This window comes from Rhyacophila brunnea, unplaced genomic scaffold (genome assembly GCF_057557595.1).
Source record: "Rhyacophila brunnea isolate RB1 unplaced genomic scaffold, BYU_Rbru_1.0 scaffold_15, whole genome shotgun sequence".
NCBI classification, from domain to species: Eukaryota; Metazoa; Arthropoda; class Insecta; order Trichoptera; family Rhyacophilidae; genus Rhyacophila; species Rhyacophila brunnea.
This window is the reverse complement of record NW_028232806.1, coordinates 29685592-29697779: the sequence shown is the minus strand read 5'-3', so window position 1 is coordinate 29697779 and position 12188 is coordinate 29685592. Positions and strand designations below refer to the sequence as shown.

The following is a 12188-nucleotide window of genomic DNA, read 5'->3' as shown; positions in this document are numbered from 1 at the left end:
CGGTGAGAAATGCATTTGAACGTAATAAATATTAATCATATTACTTTTTAGTTTTTTTAGTAAATTTTTTTATTTGCAATGGTAATTAGATTTGTGTGAAATTTGTATACTAGAAATGTATGTGCTAAACGTATCTTATTTTTTGCCATCTGTGTTTCTCACTGAGTAAGTAAACATTAACCGATACGCTGACGGCCTGTAAAAAATGTGTATAAAAATAATTAAATAATATTTCCGTGATCGATTCATGTGTCACGAATTTTGCTCACAATGCTTGTTTTCACAGCACTCGTTGATTGCCACATATATAACAACACCAACCTGGTTAATCTGAAATCGACTGCACTGATAAAAATACGAAATACATGGTGTCATTTTATGAATTCCAGGTTCCCATATCCACTGCAGGATAGATTTTCCATGATGCTGTTCTCGCCAGTATCTTGGGAGATTATTCCCAACACTAAAATTGAGTTAGAAGAATGGGAGCATGTAACATGTTTGAAGAATGTCAGTCTCGCTTACGAAGGAACGAGGTAAGTCATAATATTATGTTCTGCATACAAATCTTTGTTAATTCGAAATTCAATAAACCTACATTTTGGGATATGTTCAAATTACGAATTGCTTTATTTATGAATTATGAATTTCAAAACTTTGATATAATACTTTTGTTTATTCTCAATTTGGTGGAACTGTAGATATACCATCGTAAATCATCCGGTGTTTGAATTTAGAACTAAGCTCAACACAGTATAAAAAGTCTTGAATGATATGTAAAGTGTTAGCTTGTGGCGCCCTCACTCAGAAATAGAGACCATCAGTTGTTTATTCTCCCAAGGTGCAGAACCAACCTGCCACTGGTAATGCCAATTGGGAAGGTGATAACTATGTTCAACGAAATTGCTTCGGGTGTTGATATATTCCACCTACGTGAGATGAGTTTACGTGGACGTTGTTTTATAAATTCTTAAAATAGGGTCTGCTTAACTCATCCGGTGTACTTCCTTGTACCTATCTAATTTATCTATTATCTCTTTTTTTATGTAATAGTGTTTTATATATCTTTGTTTCTAAATGTCATGTTGTGAACGTCTTAAACTTATAATTTGTAATGTCCACAATATCGAGGGTATACTGACAGAACGCATTAACTCAGTTTTTGCTGTTTTTCTGTTTTAAATGCCAAAATGTATACAATTTTACGCTCTACATCCTGGTAAAACGCACAAAGGCACAGGATATAATGGTGAGAAAATAGAAACATTATTAAATCATATTGTTATTTATTTATTCTGATAGAAAGCATGATAATGACCTAATGCGTTCTGCGTATACAAAATACAGGACTTGTAACATGTCGTATATTGTGTTTGCCATAAAGGTTAGTCTTTATAATGTAGAAAAAATGTTTTTAATCATAAAAAAATCTACATGGGAGAACGCTTTGAAAAAAAAATTAAAGTCCTTTTTCCGATTATCTCAGAACTTGTTTAAATGACTTAATGCTTTCTGTCAGTATACCCTCGATATGTTAAAAAAAAAAAAAAAATTAAATTGAAAATAACTTATTCTGGTGGATCTCTATTAGTAAACAGTACAGCCAATAGAAATATTGACTTTTATCTTTTATCGAACACTCAATTTACAAATGTAAATTACCTTTTTGTGACTGATTTGACGATAAATTTGTCAATAAATTAGGAAAATACACAATTGCATGTAACAATAATGCTATTTTTAGATCTGGGCTGAAAGGATACATAGCGGTAGGAACTAATTACAATTACAGTGAAGACATCACATCTAGAGGAAGGGTAATCTATACAATTTATATCATTAAGTGTAAAATATATTGATGTTAAATTGTCTCTCTGCAAAACAGATGTGAGCAAGAACCCAGTGGGTTGGGTTAATGGCAAATAACCAGTCTTGTAAAATATGTTAACCCATAGCCGACCAAGCACGAGGATTTCACGTGCGGCATTTTTTTGTCTTTTGTACCGAGCACGAGAAATTCACGTTTTCGTTAATTTTTTAGGACGTCCATAGGCATCTATCGAAAAAATTATGAATTAAATAAGTTTAAAAAGAAGATTTCTGCACCACATAAAACTTTGGTTAGCGAGGTTTCTTACCAAATACATGGATTATAGATTTTTTAAATGTATCACCATGAGAAAGTGGCGCTGCGTGAATTCGTACTGAATATATTTGTGATTTTTTTTGTGACTGTGACATCTATTGTTTAAATTGTTGATCTAATATGTTTTAAAACAGCTTCCTATACTCTACAAATCAATGATTAGTGAAGTTTTCAACCAAATAATAATTTTAATAAATACTTCGCGGGAAGTTTGAAAAAAAATCAACAAAAGTTCTTATTTATTGAACATTGAACCTCCCTATCTCCATTTTCATGTGTTTCATTATTTTTATAACTCTGAAATTATAATAGGCCATCCTTTTTTTATATATGTTCCAAAAATCAATTGATTTCAAGTGATATATTTTGAGTTATTGATATTTGATTATTGGAAGTCATTTTACTGTTCTATATACAAAAATAAACTTGGATTGAATGGGTGCCTATGGGTTAATATAACCTTTTTATCTGCATGTAAAGCATCTATGTGTGTATTATAGTTTAAATAAAATTATTTTGTGTTTCAGATATTAATATATGATATTATAGACGTGGTACCTGAGCCTGGCCAACCTCTCACCAAGAATCGCTTCAAAGAAATCTACGCAAAGGAACAGAAAGGACCTGTCACGGCCATTACACAAGTTTTAGGATTCCTGGTATCTGCTGTAGGGCAAAAGGTAATAGCAATTTTATTTCTTTGTTTATGTCTGCTCGTCAGTTAGAACGTGTGAATACTATGCGGTTCCTCCAAGAATCCCTGTTGCTCGCCTGTCTTATTGAGTCTTCCCAGGTCATGCCATCATACCGTGACTCCGCAGGTTTAATGAAGATTCAATGTGACGAGATGCAGCTTGGTCTGTTCTCATATCTTTTTGTTTCTAACAAAGTTATACCAAGTATTTACTATAAGGCCACCCGCTCACGTGAATACTCAAAAAAGACGAGACTGAAACTCCAGTATCTAGCTAATTTATTTCAATGGCGGCTCGCTGACGGCAAGACTGGAATCTCTCAGTTTCAAAACGTTCACGACCGAAACCGAAAAGACGCGGTATGCTAGTTTCCAGTCACCCATAAAACAGTGGTACCAATATCAGTAGATTCTATGAAAAATCATATTTTCTTACCAAAATTGATAACACTGAACTGAACTGAACAAGAAAAGCCAAGACGTCAAAAGTTAAAGATGGGCGAACCAATTTTTAATTTAAAATATGTGGCAGATGTTGAGAAATACTTCTGCTTGTATAATTACAGGCTGCCAGAATATTCCCGTAAAGATATTACGGAAAAGAGAACAAGAAAAGAGCTTAGAATGAAGTAGGAAAGACAATGGATTTGACAGTTTGAGATTATGAGATTATTAGGTTTCAGTAGCGCCGTGTGCGAAGCATCAGTCACTGGCCAGTTTATGAGTTCCATCACCAACCAGTTCGTCAGATTTTAGTTTCTGTGTGAGCGGATGGCCTAAGTTTGTTTCTCAAGCTCAGCATACGATTACTCTGAGTCTTTGTATTGTACCATGACTATCATAAAGTTGCATCGTCAAAATAATGAAATAGACATTAGGTTTTGACTGTGCATATACAACCGTGAGTCTGAGGCATTTTACATTGATTTTAATGTTGCTCCAGTCGTTTCCATATGGACAACAACCTCTCTTTTGAGAAATATTATCACCTGTGATGTGTACACTTATTGATCACGGGGTAATCTGGATCAAGACAGGCGCTATTGAAATAACTTTGGTTTTGTTTGGTTTGATTTTCAGGTGAGACAAATTATTACCTGTCAATTACCTCTTAAATGTTTCTAATAGAGTTGTCGAATAAGAAAGTGCCATATTACATTTTAAATTTTATAAGTCCTATTTGTAGCTGATATTATATTTATATTTTTCTTTTCAGATATACATTTGGCAATTGCGAGACGCTGATCTAGTTGGTGTGGCATTCATAGACACGCAAGTGTACGTCCATAGAGTATTGGCTGTGAAAAGCATGCTGTTGGCTGCTGATGTGTACCGGTCCGTGGCTTTGATGAGATTCCAGGAGACGCAGAGGACTTTATCATTAGCTGCCAAAGACATGAGAACGGCACAGGTATTTTACTACCTAATTTTCCACATATCGATAAGTAGTTTGATTCAGAAAATGGGTGTCGTTATTATAGAAATTTCTTCACTAATTATTATTTTACTTTATACATACCTACTTATCTTTCTGAATATCAAACTATTGACTCTGGCTGATGTTCTCTCTAATTTTATGAAATTTGCTTTTGAATATTGGTAAACTTTACTGTTCAATGTTTTTTGATTTAAAGTTGGTAATTATTTTCTTGCAGGTGTTTGACATGGAGTTTCTAATCGATAATACGAATTTAGGTTTCTTGGTATCCGAAGTGGAGGGGAATTTTGTTCTTTTCATGTACCAACCGGAGTCCAGAGAAAGTTTTGGAGGTGAGAATAAATTCTAATAAAATGATTTTTTTATATAATGTTGTATTTATATTTTGATCACTTTTTTTAATGAACTTCGAACACCTAGTTAAATTCTACCATAATTGTCATCATCGGTTTACAGGTCAAAGACTGATTCGTAAGGCGGATTACCATCTGGGACAGAAGGTGAACTGCATGTTCAGAATTGCCTGCAAGTCACAAGATCCTGAGCAGAAAGCGACGGCAAATGTGCAGAACAGCCTGGAGAAGAAACACTGCACTATGTTTGGTTAGTCACTATATAATATGTATATTAAATCTAAATTTGCTTTAATTCGAAATTTTAGCACTAATGATTGATGAAAATTTAATTCGATGAAGTTGTTTTTGATTCAGTGTACCTACTTGAAACTAAATAGCAAAAATCGGAAAGAAATCTAATATTGTTGTTGAATAATTTTGTAATTCATAATTCAAATTTTTGGTTATTATAATTTCAAATTAATAATTAACTTTAGTTCAATCATCATTAAATATTAATTTCAATATTTTAAAACAAATAAAACTGATGCCACACTCCACGTACAGTAAAACCCCGTTAACATAAACATGGTTAATTGGAAATTCGCCATAAATCGAAATTTCCGTAAAAATTCATAAACCATTCACCCACGGTGGCCGCGCGGCTTAAGCGTTGGACTATCACGCCGTGGGTCTCGGGTTCGAATCCTGGATCTGGCAAGTACACATATATTGTTTTTCAATTTGTGTATGAGTCAGGGTATGGACCTAATAGGTTGAGCAAGTGGCTGACATCCATTTCTCGTAAAAAACAAAATCTGTTAATACAAACCTCTACTCTGTGGAGGCCCATATCGTCGGTCCCAATTAAAAAAGTCGGATCTGAATTTTTGTCATTTTCGGATTATTACGTAAAAGTTATTTAAACACTTTAAATATTTATACCACAATCACAGTTTTTTTTGTTTGTTTGAAAAATTCCGAGATACTCAAGTTAAAAATGACAGATCTACCAACAGTGTCCGAATAACAATGTCGGTTCTTACCAACCGACATTGTTGGCTGGGCGCGGGTGAGCAAGATGCGTCGGATCTGACAGTTGCTGCTATGTTCACCGGACAGACGGATATTTTTATAAAAGTTTAGAAAAGTTTCTATAATCCGTATTTTTATTCATCATAGCAAGCAATAGGTCACAAAGGATATTTAAAAATGCTATAGGCTCAAATTATAGTGACAAATTTCCGGAGAAAAAGAAAGAAATGAACACTGAAAATTCAAATCTCAACGGTCATTCTGACAGAAAAGGTAGGTTAAGTAAAATTTTACTAAAATATTATTTTTAAGTGGCATTCTTATAAAATTAAATAAGTGGATATTTTATAATTGTCATATTTTTATATTTACTTAACATAGTTCACAACTAGGTGTTTCCAAGTAATAATGTCGGTTGTGGAAGATATGACTATTTTAACCTACATTTTAATAAGATCTCTGTCCGATGTGGGACATCCGACGTTTTTAATTGGACAAAACTTTATGCCTAATGTCATAAGTGGTACAACCGACTATTTTCACTGTACATCAACAATTCTGTTTTGTGTTAAGTGGTAGAACCGACAGTTTTAATGGGTCTGGTGTTTTAAAATTATTGTAGTACCGACAATGTTCCTTGATTAAATTATTTTTTTATTAAAATGTTTAAGCTAGCTTCTGAGGGTTACGGGTAATATATATAAAATGGCTAATTTACATATTATTCTTCATTATTTTGTTTAGTATATCGTTAAGAATGACTATTTTTATTTTTCAGCTAGTGAAAAATGTTTGAAGAATCCATGCCAAAATGCCGACTGAAGTGCTATGATTTTTTTTCTGAAGAGCAACGCTTACACATTTTTCACAAATTTTGGTCTCTAGACGTAAAATATACCGAGAAAATTCTGAAGCGTCGTCAAAAAACTGTAGTCACCAAGCATGATCGTTGAAATACATTTGTTTATTATGTGCCTATTGAGGATAAGAAAAAGAAATATTTTGTAAGACTATGTTTCTGAATACTATTTCATCTGGAAAACGTACTATTATAAGCACTGCTTGGAAGAAATATGATGGAGATAATAATATTGAGCCTGATCAACGTGGAAAATACGACCATAAAAACCGTCATAGATAACGGTGGTGAAAAGCATATGCGATCACGTAAACTGTTTTCCTCTGGTAGAATCGCACTATATTCGAAAAGATTCTAAAAAACTGTAAGTGACTCTTGAATGTTCAATTTATATCGCGAGTGGTTTGATCTGAATAAATATTCTAACAAGTCACAAACCAAAGGGTAATACAGAAATATTGTAAATGAAAAGTTCAATATAGCATTTCACCGGCCAAAAAAAAATTGCCTTTGTCATGCATTTTCGATCAAAACCGGTCCAACAGACGAAGATAAAAAAAGACAGGGCAAACATTTAGCCCTTAGGAAGGCACATCGCACACTTAAAAATGAAGATAAAAACGAGGCTTTACAGAGTAAAAGTATTGTAATTGTTATATTTGACTTTCAAAAAGTACTAACGACTCTTCATGGGGAAGTATGACGTATTTTTTATTACAAACGAAAATTACCAACTTTGAATGTTACTGTGTATAATATGGCAATGAAAATCGGAGCTTTTTATATGTGGCACGAAGGAGTTGCAAAACGGGGAGCAAATGAGGTTTCTAGTAAGTTGTCTGTACAATTTTATAAAAGAACCGCATTATTTATCGGTGTAAAAGAATTTAAATTTTGGTCCGACAATAATTGTGGTGGTCAAAATAGAAACCGCATCGTATTTACCCATTATATGCTTGCAGTCAAGAAGTTCAATGTCACCATTACTCATAGATTTATGGAAAAGGACCACACTCAGAATGAGAATGACAGCGTCCACTCAACCATTGAAAGAGCTAGTGATCGCAAAATGTTTGTATGTTCCTAAGAAGTGGTAGGTATTGCTTAATCCGTTGGACAAAAGCTGAAAGTGAACCATACATAGTAAAGAAAGTCTTTACAATGATGTACCTATAGGATTTTAAATCATTACTCGCAAACAAAAATTGGACAAAAAATACTTCGTGAATTTATGTAATTGACTCGTGTAACAGAACTAAAGGTAAATGCACAACAATGCGACACGATTGAGTATAAATATGATTTAAGTGAACCTGTAAAAGCTATAGTTGTGCTAAGATGTGCAACACGAAACACTTCACAAGCTTCCTTCAGATCAAATTCTCTTGAAAATCTGAAGGAAGCTTATGATGGCTCACTTCCTGTCAGTTACTATAAGTATGAAAATTTGCAAGATATGTGTAAGAGTAATCTTATTCCAGAAAAATATCACAACTTTTACATGGAGCTCGCCCATATTGAAAGATTCTTAAAAATACAAGCGGAGGATATCATTGATAGTAATAGTGACAAAAAACAAAGTTAACTATTACTAACTATAGTTTTTGGGGATTTTTAAGTTAAAAAAAATATTTAAATATATAGGAGTTTTATAAAGCTACAACAATGACCAGTTTTTATGATTATGAGGTATATTTTTTATGTTTACAATGTCAAATTTATGATTATGTTTTCTTTTTTGTAAGTAGCTACTTTTATATCTATCTGTGATTTCGATTTTATACATACATTCTTTAAATTAAGTACTTGGAATTGCTTTATTCGACAGATCCGACATAAAATTTTTATCAAATTCCAGTTAAAATAGTCGGAACTGACACATTCGACATATTAATTTTAACATAGTCCCATTAAAATTGTCATAACTGACACTTCTGACAAAATTACTTAATTTATTCCAGTTAAAAATGTCGCATGTGACTTTTCTCGAGTTTCTATAAGTAATTCTCAAAAATTGTAATATATATATTTGAACCACCTAAAAATAAGTGTTTTTGCCAAATTTGGTAACAATATTTCATAAATTGGCGATTTTACGGATATTTAACGGATAAAAATATCTTTGATTGCTCATACTGAAAAGTAGCATTTTGCAGATCCGACTTTTTTAATTGGGACCGACGATATGATCCTATATTAGGATCGGACATGGTCGAAAAAAAAAAAATTCATTGTGATTTCGATTAATTTTACAAAATTGGAACTTTACTGTTTTTATGACAAACACTTTGTATTTCGGAATTCGAATTTTTTGAATTATGTAACTGGATTTTACGTTATATTATTTTTATTATTCTATTGTCAATTCTAGCGATTAATATAGTGTAAAAACATACTGTGTTTGGTTAAATGAAACATTTTTAAATGCCCATATCTCTGAAATTTACAAATGAGTGTCAGTTCACCACCAAGGCAACAAATAATACATAGTATGTAGACTACTTAACCTGGTTGTTCTTTTTTCCAGCAACGTTGGACGGAGGTCTAGGATATGTTCTTCCAGTATCGGAAAAGGTCTACAGACGACTGCTTATGTTGCAGAATGTTATGAACAACTATTGCTGTCACTTGGCTGGATTAAATCCCAAAGCACATAGGTAAAAAAAATGATTTGACAAGATGAATGATATTATTAATTCAAACTGGGTTTATACCATTAGGTATTCTTAATATGATTTTACAATAATTAGCCCTGCTGTTTAAGCTGTGTGATTCAAAGGAGTATTTTTAATGTTGATATAATTTTTCAGAACATACAAGTCTGCTAAGAAGTTAGTCGGAGGTCCAGCTAGAGGAATTCTGGACGGTGATCTCATCAGTCAGTTCCTGCATATGCCATACATTGAAAAGGTTGAGGTATGTATCCAACAAAATTCTCAATCAGCATAATAGACATCGCCTTGTCTAAGTATTTGAAACCATTCTGCTAATTATTCAGAGACCACATTTTGAATCTAAACTAAAAGTGTCATTATCGCTGTCACCTTTTCCCACTTGCCATTATCCTTCCGTCTCTTTTGAGCTTTGTTACTGGCTGTTAAGAAAATAGACCTGCGTTTTTCTTCAATATCCGTATAAAATGCAGTATCCCACTAGCTACTAGCCCTGCATCTATTCTATACACAAGGCTGCTATCGGCGGCTATCGAGGGTAGTTTATCATATTTATGTATTGAGAATTATAAGTGTTACAATCTATCTAGTCTATCTCACTCTAAAAGTTAACACAGCCAAGAGGGGTGCTGTGAAAACATAGCACTTTTTGACATTTTAAATAGTTAACTTATTGTAAGAATTAACCGCCTCAATACATAAATATGATTAATTACTTTTAATTTAACTACTACCCTCGATATAGAATAGATGCGGAGGTGTGTTTCAAGATAGTTTCACTTTTGTTGCATTCGTACTTAGAATTTTATTATATGTGAGCGAGTGAGATAAATCGTACGCTTGTGATTTCACTCTTTAATGGGATTCCTGGCATGTGGCACATGTCAAAATATGTTCGAGAACAAAAGAAATAACAAATTCACACTCTTACCTGTATTACGCACCATAATACTAATTGATGAAATAGTTGAGTTCTGCAGAAGTATGTGGCAATGCAAAGCACTGGAATGAGAGGAGTGATATTAGTAGCTTGGAGAGGCTTTCATTCAGCAGTGGATGGATTCACGCGGATGATGATAATATATAATAAAATTTCATTGTTATTTGGTATGTTCATTGTGTGCGCCCACAATGGAGTGAAAAAGTGCTCGCTTCTAAATCGATGAGTAACGGGATCACAACTAATGGCATTAAAAAATTCACACGTTGAATAAAATTATTGATAGAGTACGTAATTTAATTTATGTTTTGTTTGTTTCAGATTGCGAAGAAAATTGGCACCAAAGTTGAGGAAATTAACTCAGACCTCATTGAAATAGACAATCTAACCTCACATTTTTAACATTGCCACTTTGTAAAGAAAGTGCGATAAGGAATAATAATAATGTTTTGTATAATAAATGTGAAAAGTATATTAATATACAATCTTCTCTACCTCGTGGTTTCGTTTATTTTATTGTAGTATCCTCTACACCAGGGGTTCACTTCGTCAAAGGGACAATTTTGAATTCAAAAATATTTGGCGGGCCACCCTTTCTTTTGTAAATATTTTCTGCTTTTAAAAAACACAAGGCAAAAAAAAATATTTCTTGAAATTTTCTCTTTACCTCCTGTGTTCGACGCCTTTTATCCATTTTAGTTTTGGGGTTATATTTTTCAACAGAATTGGTAAAAATTGACAGCTAACAACACACAATTATGGCAGCGGCGCGCCCATAACTGCAACAGACCTTGAATGCAATTGCAACATTGCCGAATTTACAGTGGTGATTTGGGGTTATATATTTCAACAGAACCGGTAAAATTTGACAGCTAACAACACAACAACTATGGCAGTGGCGCGCCCGTAACTGCGCCTGCGCCGAACCCCCCTTTATTTGCATATCCACATACAAAAATATCAAAGTGTCTGACCATTGATTCTTGCCAGAGGGTATTTAATTTTAAATGTAATTTTTAATATTCGATAATATGAAGAATAAAAAATAATACAGATTTAACATAAATCTCTTGGACACAGACACATTTTGTGAACCCCTGCTCTACACATCCAATAATAAAATGTATGTAAACACCTTAAGAATCAAGTTAGTTTTATGTGTTTTTATGGGAGGGTATTAATAAGATCTATGTATAAACTTACTTAACGCATAAGCAATAAGTAATTGTATTTAAATATCTTTAATAGATGTCAGTACTTTTTGTAAAATAATTATTATTCTAACAATACTTTTTACACACTGAAAATGATAAATGCACACTATTGAAATAAAATATTTTTATTTTGGACATAAATGCATATAATAAATACTCAAAGGGGAATGTAATAGGTATTAGAAACATCTTGTGACAGAATGATGAAACATGATACAATACTTATGTACATACAATATAATTAGAAAAAATAATATTAAATATAAACTAGTTTATAGATTAAGGATATAATGTACTTTTTATCAGGGTAGCTGTAGCAGATTGGGTATATTCCAGGCAATGACATTATTAATGGACAACGCACTCAGTACAGTAGCTAGCAAGTAAATTCGCACACAGCGACATTCGCACATGTATAAGTAGACGTCATGTGACAAAATTTCGCAATTTCCATTATGCGATATCACGCATCGGGAATTTATAGCAATATCACCTTTATTGTAATGGCGTTAGAACAGTGTTTCTAGTGTCAATGTTCATTTGAGCGAACGATATTGATATTAAAATATGAATTATGCCATTCGGCAGACCCGACAAAAAGCATCGGGAATTTATAGCAATATCACCTTTATTTTAATGGCGTTAGAACAGATTATGCCATTCGGCAGACCCGACAAAAAAGTGAGTGTCATTTTTTTTTTCCAGATGCTTCCTCCATATTAATGTCATTTATTCCAGGTCATTTTGATTGAATGCGCTGTATAAATTATTAGAATTAATTTTATTGGTAAAACTATCGCAAAAAATTTGAAGTATTTCTGATCGATAACTTATAAATAAAACAGACTAGATTAG

At 32.9% G+C, this 12188-nt stretch overlaps 1 protein-coding gene across 2 annotated transcripts in view; it reads left to right on the top strand.

The window, feature by feature from the left end:
• Cpsf160 (cleavage and polyadenylation specificity factor subunit 1) overlaps positions 1 to 10613 on the top strand; it is a 43381-nt gene extending 32768 nt beyond the window's left edge. For both annotated transcript variants that reach the window (XM_085943163.1, XM_085943162.1), the window contains 9 exons: positions 390 to 536; positions 1745 to 1817; positions 2674 to 2826; positions 4057 to 4251; positions 4496 to 4610; positions 4735 to 4881; positions 9035 to 9164; positions 9318 to 9423; positions 10441 to 10613. In XM_085943163.1, coding sequence (XP_085799289.1) covers positions 390 to 536; positions 1745 to 1817; positions 2674 to 2826; positions 4057 to 4251; positions 4496 to 4610; positions 4735 to 4881; positions 9035 to 9164; positions 9318 to 9423; positions 10441 to 10521 — 1147 coding nt within the window. In that variant the 3' untranslated portion in view covers positions 10522 to 10613. The remainder of the gene's footprint in view (positions 1 to 389; positions 537 to 1744; positions 1818 to 2673; positions 2827 to 4056; positions 4252 to 4495; positions 4611 to 4734; positions 4882 to 9034; positions 9165 to 9317; positions 9424 to 10440) is intronic.
• The last annotated feature ends 1575 nt before the right edge of the window (positions 10614 to 12188 follow it).